This window comes from Coffea arabica, chromosome 10c, assembly GCF_036785885.1.
Source record: "Coffea arabica cultivar ET-39 chromosome 10c, Coffea Arabica ET-39 HiFi, whole genome shotgun sequence".
Lineage (NCBI taxonomy): Eukaryota > Viridiplantae > Streptophyta > Magnoliopsida > Gentianales > Rubiaceae > Coffea > Coffea arabica.
In genome coordinates this window covers 44047686-44065428 of record NC_092329.1, presented here as the reverse complement: position 1 = coordinate 44065428, position 17743 = coordinate 44047686, and the positions used below count along the sequence as shown (strand labels likewise).

General features: G+C 34.5%; 1 protein-coding gene across 1 annotated transcript; it reads right to left on the bottom strand.

The window, feature by feature from the left end:
• Positions 1-1433: 1433 nt before the first annotated feature.
• LOC140015940 (uncharacterized) lies at positions 1434-7208 on the bottom strand. Its single transcript, XM_072068774.1, has 4 exons — positions 7019-7208; positions 1882-2330; positions 1534-1610; positions 1434-1461 (listed from the first exon to the last, which is right to left on the bottom strand). Exons 1-4 carry the CDS (start codon positions 7206-7208, stop codon positions 1434-1436), a joined length of 744 nt encoding a protein of 247 aa, XP_071924875.1.
• Between the last annotated feature and the right edge of the window lie 10535 nt (positions 7209-17743).

The following is a 17743-nucleotide window of genomic DNA, read 5'->3' as shown; positions in this document are numbered from 1 at the left end:
ACTCTTCCATGTGGGTGTATTAGATGGATTCATTTTTAACTTATTTCCATTAGCCTTTCCCCACTATCTCATGCAGTACTTCATCAGCCTTCCAATTCATTTGTTCTATATTTGTTATTCAAAACCATGGCAAGTTTTCTCCTGACAAATCTAAAAAGCCACATAACTGCGGGTACCAGACCTTGGCATTACAGCTTTAGTTGGTGGGAGCTCAATGGTTACCACAACATCCTATGCACGAAGGAGAGAGCATCCTGTTAGTTTGCGAAAAAACAGCAACTGACGCCGATTGTTATTGACAAGTCATAGTTAGGATTTGTTTCAAACTAACGTAGTTGATTATAGAAGCAGTCTTGGTAGCCAAATAATTCTTTTATTGTATCCGTAAACTTATATGGGTGGAGTCTATGATCCACCGTAGCAGTAGAGTTGTTCAATACCTTAATACTTGTCCATAACTACACAGAATTCCTTCCAGCCGTCTATTACATTTATTGCTACACCACTAGTACAACAGTTACTTCCTCTTCAAAGTGCACCATATAAGATCCCTGTACACTAAAATAATGTCTTAATGCTCAAAATTTGGTGCATTGTAAGAAGTAAATTGCATCTCTGTTTGTTCTAACATTAAAGATTTCCTACTACTAAACTACCTCCTGGGATACGTCAAAAACAAGAGAAGTTATTAAACCCATTGAAACTGCCGTCCATGTTTTCCTCTTTCAATGTAAAAGGCGTAGAACTGCCATAGTTATTACCCGGAACTATATTGACATTAAAGTCAATATTTGGTTTACTGCCTCCGCCTACGTGATGTGGCATGCATTTGATTAGCAATTTTTTCTCTCATTGTCTTCCAAACTTCTATCTCCTACGGGGACACAGCCAACGGTTGTATCAGTGGGCATGGACCAGCGCCACCTTCGCCTTGGACGTGTATATCCTCTTGTTCATACTGCATGAAGTAATCATTCGAACGTTGATTTTTTCTTAAGATATCGTGTAATGCACAACATGCAATCACTACGTTGATCTATTTTTGCATATATGAATATGGAAGTGGCCCCTTCAAACAAGCGAATCGTTGCTTCAAAACACTGAAAATGTGTTCAACTACATTACAAAGCTAAGAGTGGTAGGAATTGATTAGCTTCTTCAGACCTTGCCCTAACCCACGTCCTTGTTCAATTTATGTATCACGTCCTCCCTTGAATGGTGCTAAGAATCCCAATACCATCTTATATGCCCCGTTCACAAGGTAGTACTTACTTACATAAATTATAGGAAATACGATGACCTTTTTAACTCTATGCTCCTCGAAATACAAAAATATGTGCATGTTGATATTAAATACTTGAGATAATATTCGTGGATCGAATCTGGGGGCGGAACTGGAAAGTTGGTGTGCATTCTCAGTGCACTTCTATCACTCAAGCATTGTGTGCGCTATCCTCCCATCTGACATACACATAAACAAATCGCATATTATGGTCACATATAGCTAAAATATTTTGCAATTGTATCTCATACCTATTAGTGTATGTCATTTGCTCTGTTGTAGGAATCGAAGTAGATATATGAGTGCCATCCCTAGCACCAATGGCGTCCTGTATTTTATAAAATATTTGATAGTCAGTCGAATAAAATTTGAAAGACTTAAAAAATGTAGATAGTTTACAGATTTGATTACAGTAACAGATTTAATTAGTCTTTCTTACAAATTGCTAAGTTCCTACTCCTTACTAAGGGGGTCAAAGTTTATATATTTTTTGAATATTAGGAAACAGCAAATACTACACCAAAATTAGCTTCACAACAACTAATTATATAAAAAACTTCTCAAGATAAAACATGGAAGAAATTTTGGCCATTTCTAACCTTGAACCAAGGATAATACATGGTACTATATCTTATTTGTGGATGCATACCATCTATTTGTGTTGGTCGAATAATCCTTTGTGGAAATCTACATAGCCCCAAAAATACTTCAGCCACATTTCTGTGGATGGTTTCCGTCCAATGTTGAAATCTCTCAACCACAACTTGAGTGCACGTGCTATGACTCAACATAACTAGAGTCATGGCCAGTAACTCCTCGATTGACATATACTTATAGGGATTTTGTGGAATGTAGTTATTTTGCACAATATTTTCACAAAGCCTCATGAAATTGTCAACTATTATTTGACAATTCTCCAATATACGTAGAGGATAACCTGTTATTAGCTCCTGCACCCACTTCCAATCTGGCATATCTTTGGTGCGACAAGGCACTTTGATAAGAGGTCCATCATATTGTTCCGTTTCTGGTGCAAATAGCAGCATTGCTACAGCATTTAGAATTGCCTCATCATCATTATTCAGAATTTGAGTTACAAGATGAACTCTAATTTAGGATGAAGTTGGCCATGTGAAACTTGGAAGAAAGTTCGCAGTAGCTAACAGATAAAATTGCCTATAATGCAACAACTATTGGGTGGACTAATTATTCCTACGTTTGGGACCTCAAGTGAAACTTGAATGTATAACTCGTCTCTACTCTGCTGCATTTTAAAGGGAGGGTGCAAGTTTTTTGTGGGAAAAAAGCTCGGCTTTTGATGTGTTAAAGTTGACAAAGTAGCCATTGGAGTTATTCACATATAGGAGATTCTTGAATTGTTGTACTCGTGTAGAGGTAAACAGAAGCAAATGGAACACCAAATCAGTGAAACGTGACCGTTTGCCTGTATTATTGAAACGTAGTGCTGTGGATCGATGGCTATGCAATGGCTCACCTTGCTTTCCTTGCATTACCTCAAAATCACTTAAAATGTCGCACCCAAGTGGACACATTATCCCAAGATTTGGTGAACAATAGCTAAAATGTATGTATGTCACCTAAGCTAAAGACAAAGGGAACAGCAACTTTTGTCATATGATGATAGTTCCTAATTCAATGTACATGTTTTATTGACAAGACCAATAAGCTCTAATGTCTAGCAAGCAACGAAACTACTTAAAATGTACTAATGCCTCCGCTAATTTATTTAGTTTGGCCTTTTTTGTTTAACTATTGGTGAAATAGGTCATGGTTTTGCTATTCACCTCTCAGCAAAATTGATCGTCCAATTTTCGTCATTCAAGATATTGAATATGTCCACAAACTTCAGGATTCTGCATATAACTTTAGCCTTACTAATGTTTTTACTCTTATTTCCACAAGTTCGACGGTTTGATTTTGAAACATGATGATTCTTGTACAAAAATGATCGACAAATGATAGGTGTATTACTACATCAAACACCAAATTGGTGTTTACATAAAATTAGCAACTATACATCAACAAACGTTGAAGGGTCTAATGTGTCATGTCTGAAAATAAAGACAGTAAAAAAACCAACACTACTAATATATTTAAATAATGAATAAATCAGTTGAAAATGGGGGCATCTACTACAGTTGCCTCATACATTTGCTAATTTGGCCATGGTAAATCGAAGCAAAATCTGAACATCAAGTACCAGGAATGGCCATAACATTAATACAAGTTGATAAACATAAATTATAAAAGTGTTGGATCATAACAGTAATCTAATTGTATAAGTTAAGAATTTTGAATTGCCTTACTTCACCTCTATTTTCAGGATAATGAACATTTCAATCCATGTTATCTGCTCACTGTCACTGAAGCTAAGGAACAAAGCTCTGAACTCTTCATCTAACAACTCTTTTGTAAGGATCGAAAACAACCAAGTGGAAGAGATAAATAATGTAAAGATCACAAACGTAATAATAAGTAAATAAAAAGGAAAGAATTGCAAACCAATTAACTACCCAACTCCTCTTGAACTTGTAGATTAATTCAAACAAACTTCTTCAAGTTGATGAATTACAATCACTCTTGTGTACAAAGGAAGGTTCACCTTCTCCTTGCTCCGAACTCCACTCGGTCAAATTAGAAAGTTTTACTATCTCTCAGGACAACTCTCACAGAACTACACTCATGAAGTATTCACTCACAAACGAAAAGTTTACAATGAATCTCACACCACTAAGACTACAAATCTTCCTTGGAGAGTATTTTTTCACTAAAATCACTCTAGATCTTTTGTATCTTCAGTGTGCAAAAGTTGTTTGAAGATTCTGATCATACTCTATTTATAGGAGACCAACAAAGTGCATCATTAATACTTTCAATGGATAGAAAGTAGCTGAACAGTCAACCAGCTATTGGAGTATTGGACGTCCGGTATTCCTATTTTTTGCGTTCGACAGCAGGCAGTGAGTTTGAAAAATTTTTTTAATTCTATCGGACTCCGGTGCAAGCTCTTTGTGCGTCCGACAACAAACAAAGAGATTTGAGAAATCATCTTGTTTCTATCGGACGTCTGATGGAGACATATTCAGCGTTCGATGGTTTCGTCGACTTTAAAGGATCCTATTGGACGTCTGATACTTGCGTCCGATCAAGGTCAGTGAGTCAGGGGGAATGCCTTATTTCCTTCGGACGTTCGGTGGTGGAGTTCCTCATGCATTTGAAGTTGCGCAATGATTATCGGACATCCGATCCAAGCGTCCGACAGCTTTCAACAGTCTTTGTCCCTTTTAATTACATTTGATTTTTGAATCTGATTTGCTTCACAACTGAAAATATTTCTTGAAGAGATATTAGAATTATCCATTGTTTTGTAAACTTCAAAAGTTAGGGACCAAAGTCAACATTCTCCCGCTTTTTGATGATGACAAAACAATGGATGAAAGAAAGAAAAATATTTCGCATATGAGTATAAACTCCCTCTCACTCATTGCATCCAAAAATTTTATAAACTCAGAACAATTCCCCCTTTCACATAGCATCCATTTATTTCTCCCCTTTTTTGATGATGACAAAACAATGGATGGAAGAAAGAAAAAGATTTTGTATATGAGTATAAACTCCCCCTCACTCATTGAATCAAAAAATTTTATAAACTCAGAACAACTGCCCCTTTCACATAGTATCCATTTCTCTCCTTTTTGTCATCATAAAACTTCAATAATATTCAAAAATATCAATAAAAACTCAGTTCAAAATATCAGAAACATCAAAAGAAAATTATAAAATAATATTATGAACAAGAATCTCATCAGTCTTATCAATATCTCCTACTTGTTAGAGTTAGCATCATGTCTAACTATTCACATGTATTTCATGCCTCTTCTCATATTTTTTCTCACATAACAATCACTTTTTATATGACCTTTTTGACAACAAAAATTACACATAATCAAAGAGTTATTTACATGAACAGGTTTAATAAATCTTACTTGTCTTCTCTTATAAATAGCAAATTTATTTGTAACAGAATTTATCTTCTTCTCATAAGTGCCAAAATGAGGTTTTGATTTATTATTTTGAAAACAGTCTTATTTTTTTATGTTGAAGCAATTCATTTAAATTATCCATTCTTTTTTTCAAATCACCATGTTCTTTTTTGAACATTTCACAAAGTCTTGTTTTTCTATCAAACTCAAAGTGTAAAACAGTCTCACTCTTTTTTAAGAAATCACTTTCAGTTTTCAGTTTTTTGTTTTCTTCAAAAAGACGTGCATTGTCTTGAAAAAAAAAGCTAATTTTATGTTTTAATTTCTTATTTCTAGCATAAAATTCTTTCAAACTATCATGCAATTTTATAATGAAAGATTCAAGATCATCATCAGTTTCATCATCATTTTCAAATTGAGAGTTAGAAAATGTTACCTCATGATCTCTAATGGCCATAAAAGTCAATTGAGCAGATTCATCTTCCTCTTTAATTTCACCATTGGAGTTGCATCCATTTCATGTGAACTGGAAGTTGTTGAATCTTGATTTTTTTCACCGTTCATTTTCTTCATTGGACACTCACTTGCGTAGTGTCCAAGTTGGCCGTATTCAAAACACTTATCAGTTTATTTTTTGTTGAGCTCTAACTTCTCTTTTTTTCTCAGATTGTTGAACTGATTTGGGAATGAATTGCTGGGTCCATCTTTTCTGAATCTCCTCTTATTGAATATTCTTTTGAAGCTTTTCGTGATGAGTGCAATATCACTGTTATCACCTTCCATGTCATTTTCATTTAAGGAGGCTGAATCATCTTCATCTTGTGAGGCTTTTAGAGCAATACTCTTTCTCACCTTTGTATCTTTTTCTTCTTGCACTTTGGACTTGAGTTTCAGCTCATAAGAGGTTAAAAAATTAATAAGAGATTCAATGGGTAAGGTATTTAGATCTTTAGATTCCTCAATGGCAGTCACTTTGCTCTCCCATTCATTGGATAAAGCATTCAGAATTTTTCTATTTTTCTCACTTAGAGACTAATCCTTTTCAAGCACCTTTAAGTCTTTAATGAGGTCATTGAATCTACAGTCCATCTCATCAATGTTTTCATGAGGTTCCATCTTGAACAATTCATACTTGGTAATCAAAATAGACTTCTTTTGTTCTCTCACATTCTCACTTCCTTCATGGATTTCTCTAAATTTGTCCCAAATTTCTTTAGCGAATTTACAACTCTTGACTCTAATAGATTCATTTGAGTCTAAAACACAATATAACACATTCATGACTTTTACATTTAAAGTGAGATGAGTTCTATCTACAGTAGTCAGTTCACTTTTTGTTTTTGATCTAGATCTATGAGTATTTTCATGGGCAAAAAACCTGGGCGGCCATTAAACTTTTCTCAAGATCATGTTTTGGCCATCGAACTATTTTTTGTCAATAATTGATCACTAAATTACTTAATCAGTGAACCCGTGCCCATTTCGTCGGTAATGGCTCTTAATTTCTGAAATTGGCATTCCACGTGGCAAACCACAGGGGCAATTTTGTCCGTCAATCCACTGACCCTTTACTTACCTTAATGGCATCAACAGAAAAGAAAAAAAGCGATGGAAGCCAACTGAAGTGTCTGGTCTTGTGGAGGGAAAAATAGGGACTCAATTTTCAGCCCTAAATTCTGTGTGAGAAATCGAAGAAGCCAACGAATGTCGAGACGCTCTCTTAAACCCATACCTAGATGCTCCTGCTGATTAACAACAATGGTGAAGACCTCATGGACAAATTGGAACCCAGCAAGAAGATTTGTGGTCTGCACTTTAGGAGCTAAAAGAGGACGCAGAGATAACACTTCAGAGTTTACCGACATCGACACAGCATCAGACTCCCTCAACAGCTCTGTCATTTTCCACGTCGTCACCGACATTCTCGCCTTCGTCCGCTATATGCACCATCAAATCCCTTCGTTTGCACACTAGCCTTATCTGCTCTTTTTTTTTTCTTTTTCCTTTTCCCCCCTTTCCCGTTGACAGTTAAAGATTCTGCCAAAATTTTTTTTTCAAATTATACAATCCCCAACTAATGCATTCGTTTTTACTTTCTCTCCATAGTGTTTTGCAGGATATTAGCCTCGAATTTGACGAATTGCAGAGGAGTACAAGGATTTGGTGAGCAGAGCCCTACTTTTGTGCTTGTCATTATTCATTTTCCTCTGAAAACCCAACGATGTTTTTTAAAAAAAAAATTTAATTATGGAATCCTAGGAAATAGTACTAGCTTCGCAAGCTAAGATGAAGGCAGCCTTAAGGAGAAAGCACGTTTCCAGAAAGTGAGAGGTGAAGCAGGGTATCAGAAGACTGGAAAAACTAATCAACTGTCTCTAATTTCAAGACTGCTCTTTAGCTCTTGATCCCTCAGATTCCACAAGTTGAGTGGCTAATTCTGGTTCTTGGACCTAGTCCCTTAAGGCCCATACATCTCTATGAACTCTGTTTGTCGAGCGGAACAACTGCTTTCGCTGATTTTGTTAGAACAAAAGTGGCTGACGGAATCTGCATAAAGGTTTTCCATCCCTCTTTCCCTGTTATCTCTGCGTCCTCTTTTATAATTTTCAGAGATGGTAAGTGAACAGTCAGTGGATTGATGGACAAAATTGCCCCAGTGATTTGCCACGTGAAATGTTAATTTCAAAAATTAAGAGCCATTACCGATGAAATGGGCACGGGTTCACTGATTAAGTAATTTAGTGGTCAATTATTGACAAAAAATAATTCGATGGCCAAAACATGATCTTGAGAAAAGTTTAATGGCCGCCCAGGTTTTTTGCCCTATTTTCATCTATAAGAGATGTATCATATGGACCTTCACTAATAATAAACCACAATTCAATATCAATTGATTGCAAAAAGATAATCATTCTTTCTTTCCAACTTACATAATTTGACCCATTAAACATAGGTGGTCTAATGATAGAATATCCTTCAAAAAATATGACATTATTGGTTGTCATTATTACTCCTAAACCGATTGAGTTTAATCTCAAGAAGACCAAACTCTGATACCAATTGTAAGGATCGAAGACAACCAAGTGGAAGAGATAAACAATGTAAAGATCACAAATGTAAAAATAAGTAAATAAAAAGGAAAGAATTGCAAATCAATTAACTACCCAACACCTCTTGAACTTGTAAATTAATTCAAACAAGCTTTTTCAAATTGATGAATTACAATCACTCTTGTGTACAAAGGAAGGTTCACCTCTTCCTTGCCCTGAACTCCACTCGGTCAAATTAAAAAGTTTTACTATCCCTCAGGACAACCCTCACAGATCTACACTCATGAAGTATTCACTCACAAATGAAAAGCTTACAATGAATCTCACACCACTAAGACTACAAATCTTCCTTGGAGAGTATTTTTTCACTAAAATCACTCTAGATCTTTTGTATCTTCAGTGTGCAAAAGTTGTTTGAAGATTCTAACCATACTCTATTTATAGGAGACCAATAAAGTGCATCATTAATGCTTCCAACGGATAGAAAGTAGTTGAACAGTCAACTAGCCGTTGGAGTATCGGACGTCCGGTACTCCTTTTTTTTGCATCCGACAGTAGGCAGTGAGTTTGAGAAAATTTCTTTAATTCTATCGGACGTCTGATGCAAGCTCTTTGTGCGTCCGACAACAAACAAAGAGATTTGAGAAATCATCTTGTTTCTATCAAACGTTCGGTAGAGACATATTCAGCGTCTGATGATTTTGTCGACTTTAAGGGATCCTATCGGACGCCCGATGCTTGCATCCGATCAAGGTCAGTGAGCCATGGGGAATGTCTTATTTCCTTCGGACGTTCGGTGGTGGAGTTCTTTATGCGTCTGAAGTTGCGCAATGATTATCGAACGTCCGATCCAAGCGTCCGACAGCTTTCAACAGTTTTTGCCCCTAGGGGTGGCAATTTCTGACACGATTCGAAAACACGACACGAATCTAACACAAAATTAATGGGTTTGGATTGAGGTTTCGGGGGTTCGTATCAGAATCGGATCGAACTCGATGAACCCAAAAAGAAAACAGGTCAATTTCGGGTTTAATCCGTGGTGACCTGATATGATCCGATGTGACCTGTTTACGAATTAAAAATAATTTAATAAACATAAAAATTATTTTATCTAACTAAACTAAATCATTCTTTTTTTTCAAAGGCATTAATTACTTAATTCTAAATGAATTTATTTAACTTGTGTGAAGTTGGAATTATTATATTTGGACAAATAATATATTATGTCATTTTTTACTTTTATGCTGTTTTTATTTATTTTATATTTAGTTTGGGATAAAATACTTTTACGGTGTTTGATTTATTTTAGATTTGATTTAAAATTATTTATTTAAATTTTTATTACTTGATGATGTAATTAATTTTGAGAAAATTTGATTTTATTAGAAATTACGGTGATAAATTAATAAATTAAAATTAAATTTTGGGTCATTTCGGGTCAACCCGTCAACCCGAAATTTTCGGGTTTGTGTCAGGTATCCTGACCCGTTTCGAGTTGGCGGGTCAGGTTCGGGTCAGCGGGTTTTTTGTTATATTTGGATCTCAACCCTACCCGCCAACCCGAATTCGATCCGATTGCCACCCCTATTTGTCCCTTTCAATTACACTTGATTTTTGAATCTGATTTGCTTCACAACTGAAAATTTTTGTTGAAGAGATATTAGAATTATCTATTGTTTTGTAAACATCAAAAGTTAGGGACCAAGGTCAACATCTTTCAATAGAAATATGTGTAGTCACTTCTCCAAATTCAAGCTCTTCACAACTTTTTTGGCTACTTCTATTGAATATTTCTCCTTTGCCTCTCTTTCGCTTGAAACAAAGCAGAAGAATATGTTGAAATTGCTTAGTGTCTATTGGTAGTTATCCAAACCCGACCTTCCAGACTTCGAACCTCTGGTTCTCTCCATCTAGAACTGTAGGCACCACTGGACATTAGACGCTTGTCCGGATCTCTTGGAATAAGGCTACCATCATTGTCAAATGAAAGAAAGTGGTAAGAAGGGTCAATAACAGAGCTTGGAGTCACGTCTTTCCCTCTGTCATACATTCTCCCCTATGTCGCCATACTTGGGGAGGCATATATTGGGGTAGGGGTTGGGCCGAAGACTGAGCTCGATTGCCAGTGGCATGTATGCCGTCCATCATCTCATCCTATTGCATCACCAAATTAGCGCTATTTAGATATTGAAAGTTTAGATAGTGCTTGTTTATCTAATTGGCAGAAAAAGCTGTGAGGTTCATATTCTATATGTAATCTAATAAGTTGTAACATGAAAGCAAGTAGCAACCAAAGTCCCATAATGATTAGCAAAAGTGATTATCACTATGGATCTAAGTCTAGTATATGTGGTTGAACACAAGAAAATTAACAAAATAATGGACACACAAATATAACAGGCACTATATAAAATAAATTAGAAAAAATAATTAGAAAATTAATTATAGTTCCATACTATTACAACCTCAACAAGTAGTAGTCTTTTTTTTTTTAACTTCAACAAAAAAATTAAAGATTCTATAGCACTCCTAACCAATAAGTGTAGATAGTTTGCAGATACACGAAGCCATAAATTAGTAAAAAGGATTGGGACTGTGACAATATGTGGCTTACTTCTCCACAACTAAATTATAATAGAAAAATAAAAGTTGCAAACAACAAGGAGCTTCATACCAGCAAAACGAGACATATTCTATCTTCTAGATCAGGCATTTGTAATGAATGAATGGCTAAAACAAAATGCAGAACACGCGTTATTCTCTTCTTAACTATGGCACATGTCAATTGTATACAAACAATCACAAAGTAAAATTTTAATTATACCATAATGCTATCCAAGTCCTACAGTAACTATAATCAACGTACAAGTGCAGCATATATAGTGTTAAGAGTCGTGTATCTGGTATAAATAAGCCAACTAATCTGCTCCTGTTAAAAAACATTTACACTCGGCATCCCACCCTATCCTAGTCTCTAGCTTGGCAGAATTTCTCAAAGATGAGTAAACAACCTCAATTTCTCCACCATTCAATAGTGCTTGGACTGGCGTTGATTTCTAGTGCAACTGGTGCCACATTCTTGGGCCAAGTAATTGGCCAACATATTGAAGTTTGCCAATGTGCTATGGGTTGACTCTCATTTCCCATTTTTCTGCCATTCTATATAGGTGCACACATAAAGATCCTTCTCCCAGTTTAGCCAATTTTTTTGTCAGACATCTATGGACGAATAAACGAGTACTTGAAATAATAGCAACATGTTGTATACACAATCACCAAGTTCCTAAATAAAGCCTTTTTAAATCTCACCTCAAAATAGTTTAGTAGATTGACGTGAAAGTCATTAGAGTCGCACACGAAATGGGCACTGAAAGAAGAAGCAGGGCTGGAAGGGAATTCTGCACAATAATGCAAATTGTAGCCAATATTTTAGTTATTACTTGAGTTTAACCAACAGAATGTGTTAGAACCATTTTCGGGATAATGGGGGTGTTTTACCAATACTTGAACTTTGTTTCTTCCTTTTCCTCGTGGGCATGAACATTTCTGTTTGTTCAGACTTATAACTTCACAGTTCAGGTTATAAAAAAAATTAGACGAAATCCAAGAGAGATGGATGGGCATAAAAAGTTCATAAAAGTGAAATGATAAATATTAGGAAAGACAAAAACAGGTCCTGTAAGCTTAGTCTCTATATTTAGACACAAGTGAATTTATAAAAGTTGGAAGTCAAACAAAACTCTTGCCTAGCGATTTGCGAAATGGTTGTCTAACTACAGCCCTACTTCACAAAACATGCAATAGACTAGAACACTAATTAAATTGATCAACCTCTATATCAATGGCAACTATTTTAAGATCTATGTTGTTTGAAAAAAAATAATAAAAACACATCCAATGTTGTTTGACAAAAAAAATCCTATGTTGTTTATCGGAAGCCTTATAAGCTACAAGTATTCTCATTGCCTCACCAAGTCAACAAAGTTTAAAGTCCTATAATAGAAACTGTTCGAATGGGTGATTTGCAGGTTTGTCATATTGCCCTAATAATCTAATAATAAGGTGCATTTAAGTTACAATTTATCCCAACTAAATGTCAATTTTATATAATTTCAGAGCCAAATTATTAACAAAAGTCAGCATGCCTTACAAGAATATGAAAACAACTTATCCAAGCAATTAAATCCGTGGAAGATGATGATGAATAAGAAAATAAAGAGAAACAAATAGACTACCATGAATATAGATTCCTGATACCAGATTCAACAATAAATGCATATAACAGGGAGAATTCCCAAATCAAACCCTAAGAAGATCGAGGTTCAACATTTCATGTATTTGGAGTTACCCAAATTTGCAGCAATTGTGATTGATTTCGTTCTAAAAAGACACTACTGCAATCAAATTGTGCAAATTGTAAGGGCAATAAAACTTGAACAAGGGTAATTACTAACTACCTCACACCTAATTGTTCATGTTTAGAGTAAGCGAATAGAGGAATATTTGTTTATAACTAGCTCCATCTCTTACCATGGCCCAACAAATCAGAGACCGGCTATAAGCGATGAAAGCTTGGACTAGTTTTGATCAGTCACCCTCCTTGTCGACCATTTCTTGTGTATTTTTAAATCTAAATCCAAGGTCATATCTTTATAGTACTTACCAGTGAATCGCTACTCACACGGGGAATCAATACACTATCACTTCGTGGTAGAGGAATCAATTCCTTCAGTGGATGTTGGTAGCAATAGCCTCAAGTTGCAATTGTTGAATAGATTTTGCAATTGTTGGTTAGAGAAGATGAAATTATTGAAAGTGCAGGAGGAAAGGTGGAATAAATTCTCTAAAGATAGGAGCAACTTTAGATTTACTTTACTCATATGGTAATAGTGCAACGGTACAAAAATGGAACTCTAGTTAGTGTGGTCACATGCAATTATAAGAAGCTGTAGTGTTGCTTTCACGGTCAAGAAGAAGTGAAAATAGGTTTGCCTAGTCATTTCCACATGAGGTACATGTGACGTATCAGATGTTTGGTTTCCAAATAATAGCCACATAGGAGTTTTTTTTGGTAGGGATGTACTTTGTGATTATTTGAGACTACTTGTATGTTATCCAAATACCTATTTCACATATTTTTTGGAAAAATTCAAAAATGTCCTATCCAAACACTTCCATTATTATTTCTAATGATTGATAATCGAACAACTAAACCATAATCAACTATCGGCATATCAAGTAGTATTACCTGTGTTCAAAAATAATATTCCATATGCTTTTTTTGTCAATGGCTCGAGAGGTACAGGAAAAATTTTTCATATAAAGCATTGTTAGCAACCATCTAATTAAAATGGCAAATAACTTTAACAACAACGACTTCTAGCATTGTAGCTTTCATACTATCAGTCAGTCGTGCTGCACGTTGTATATTCAAGATACCATTCCAAAATGATAACTCAAAGATTTACAACATTGAAAAACAAATAGTCATAGCTCAACTAATTCGAGATGCTAAACTTATTACATAGGATGAAATAATAATAGATAAAAGATAGCAATCGAAAGATTCAATGACTTGTTCAAAAACATTATAATAAGCAATGACCTCTTCGGGAGGAAATCATAATTTTTGAAGGAGATTTTTAGTAAAATACTATCGATTATAATTAAAGGCCAAAAGAAAGACATTATCAATGCAAGTTTTGTCATATTGCCTCTATGGCAACATTTGAAAAAGATCAAGTTTGAAAAAAAATATGCGAATTCGATCCATAATTTTCAACTTTTCTTCTAAGGGTTGGTGAAAAAAGTGAGCCAACAAATGAATTCAATGAAATCACTTTTCCTTCAGAAGTGAATATTTCTTACACTGATGAGGCTTCATCAATAGAGTAGCTAACTAAAATGGTATTTCTATCGATCCATACTTCTTGTATTAATCCAAAAAAAATACTATGAATCGTGCAATCTTGCCAACAAACAATGATTTTGTTCATAAAATTAATGAGAACTTGATTTAAAAAATTTTCAGATGATGAAAAGGCATACTTAAGTTTTGATAAACTCATAGATTACTCGCATGTATTAGAAAACTAAGATTTTTTCAATACTCTTATATCAAAAGGGTTCCCACCTTATGAATTGAAATTTAAAAAAAAAATCATCCAGTTATGTTAACTAGAAACACTAATAGAACTGAAGGGCTTGATTTATAGAGATTTTAAAACTAATCTTATTCCAGCAAATATAGCATTTGAGTGTTTTGATAGGAAGTATATATTGCATTGTCTAGAGTTAAGCAAGAAGGTAATGCCAAAATATTAGTTAGATCATTGACTCAATTCTATACTCCTTAAAATTGGAGCTAAAAATGTTGTGCATAAGTTATAAGTAAATATTTGCCTAATATTCTATATATATTTTGATGGAATTTGACTTAAAATAATGATGAGAATGGCTATTTTGATAATTAGGTGATAACTAGTTGATGCAGAAAGTACCATGTGAAAAATTGTGTGAAAGTAGGTAGATTTATTGATTAAATTTATTATGGCAGGAAGGCAAGATATACGGCACCGGATAGTTGGTCTCGGAGAGAATATATGTATTAGATAGAAGAAGTCAAGTCAAATATTGCATCGGATATTTGTTAGAAAATTTAAAAGAAAAGAGTGTTTAGCAATATATGGTGTCGGATGGAAGAAGTCGAATCGCATACTGCATCAGATATTTGAATAGAAAAATTTTTCAAATTACGCAACTTGCAGCCAACTTTTCAACCCTTTACTTTGTGATGGTTTGATAGTTATATTTTGGATCTAAACTATGAAATTTTGTCATCTTTTTACAACTTTATGTCATATTAAAATCTAATGATGAAAAGAAAAGAGATATGAAGACTTTTTGGGAGGAAACTTCTTGAAGAAGAGATTTGAACTTTTGTTAGGTCATTAAGAAGGATAGAAGAAAAAGTAGAAAGTAGTTTCTTAAACTAGAACTTATTTTCTCTTTCTCTCTCTCTCTAGAGTAGGACTCTTAGCAAAAATCTTGATGCAACTTGGCATTTTGAAGACAAAGGAGAAATTAGAGCTTGGAGATCCTTGTTCTTTCAATCAAATAAATATTCGCTTCTCCCTTTCTCTTTATTTCATTGGATTTATGTTGAGATTTGTTAAAGATCTCAGTTTTATTTATTTATGTTAATAGAATATAAGTTCTCTTGTAAATGATAAATTAGTAAAGATATTCTTGTAAATAATTTGTTAGATTTGTACTTCTATAAATATTAGTTAGTCACTCATAATACAGTTGTTAGACATTTTTCTCCCAAAATATATGTTATCATGGTATTAGAGTTAAAGTCTCAGGGTTAGGGTTAAACATTTAGCAAAAGTCCTGTTTACGTGATACTGTTCATTGCGTATTGTTCACACGTTATTGTTCCAGGGTATTGTGCATCACGAATTTTGATTATTTTTTATTTGAAGTACTATTCGTTATGGATGAAAGTTCATCAAAAAATGTCCTGGCGTCCACTAATGTATGATAATATTGACACCTCAAATCACAAATTGAAAGTTGGATACCTCTAATTATCAATAGCGAAATTTATCTAACAGGTTTAGGAAAGTAACGACATCTCGGATGATTCTCCTACGGAGGATAACAAGAGACTAATATGGGTTCAACGGATGTCCAAATTTTTGGAGTACTATGAAATTTTATGAAACCACGAATTGCTTACATGTATTCTTATTGTGAGACAACAAAAGAAATTTGGAATTATGTCTGATTGTTATATTGCAATAATCTTTCATAGATATATGCTATTTCTTTCGAGTATTTTCAGTTGCAACAAGATAACAAAATAGTAACTGAATACTTCACTGATTTCAAGCAAATTTCAAAAGAATTAAATGTTGTAATACCTCTCTCAAGTAATATTACAGTTATATAAAGGCAAAGAGAACAAATGTTTGTACTCAAATTCTTGATTAGCCTTAATCTAGAATTTGAACCAATTAAATATCAAATTTTAACAGGTGAACAATTACCATCATTTGCACAGGTGTATGCTCATGTCTTACGTTCTACATCTAAGGATATAGGGTGATAGTGCTCTAATTAATGATAAGTCTATTTTAGTTGCTAATAATAATTGGATAGAGTAACTTAGTCCTGAACGTGAGCAACTTAGTTTTGGACGTGGCTCTCATAGAGGAAGAAGTAGAGGAAGTCGTGGGGGTCATGGAGGTCGAGGTATCTGTGAGTGCACTCATTGTGGTTTGAAAAATCACACTCATGATACTTATTGAGATTTAGTTGGAAAACCTTCTCAGTTTGCTAATGCGGTTACCACTGATCAAATTAAATCATATTTTTTAACACAATGGTCCCAGAAAACTTTTACCATATTAGAGAAAGATTATGTTAAATTCTTGCAGTACCAAATTATAAATCACGCATCTCTTCCTTACACTTCTTTAACATAAAAAGGTAATGTTATGACTTGTCTCTCCACATTTACTAATTCTGACTCATAGGTTATTGATCCAGACTACTGATCATATGTCAGGTACCTCTAAAAATTTTTCTAATATTCAAGAGTCTATTTTCTTTCCTTATATTATTTTAACTGATGGATCTACAACTAAAGTTCAAGAACTAGATACTGTAAAAATTAACCCATCTTTTCCGTTGTCTTCTATTCTTTACGTACCCAATTTGTCTTTTAATTTAATGTCTGTTAGCAAACTTACTAAATTTTTATAATATTCAGTTACTTTTTCTTTTGATTTTATTGTTATTCAAGATTTGAAAACAAAGAGGACGATTTGTGATGCCCCCACCTCTCCCTAGAGTGACCCCTAGGGTATCAACGGGGCGCCTATCCAACTCTCGTCAGAACTCACGCACTCATTCAAGTTTAATAGAGATCCACAAGTCAACCAAAAACTTAGGATTAAAGGAATATTTTGAATATACAAGCCAAAATCTTCTAAGGCTACCATTTACAATTACAATCCATGACCCCAAATATAACAAAGTTTACACTTCAATTATCTCAAATGTCATACAAAATGATTACTAGTTTCAACCAAAAACCACTAGTCTAGAGTTCTCAATTTTCACTTCCAAAACCTGTTAAAGAATAACAACTTAGGGTGAGCTAACGCTCAGTGAGGCTAAGAAAATCAAGCAAGTAGCACGAACTACATCAATTAGCACACTTAAAAGCTACTTAACATGAATTTCATATAAGTGAGCAAGTAGGAAGTAAAACACAAGTAGAAAGGATACAAGAGCTCTCAGGAGCTATTCCCACGTCTCGGCCGGTTCAAGCTATCTTTGGTTGACCCTCCGTCAACTCAAGTAGCAACATATCCGTAGAGATCTGCTTACTTCCT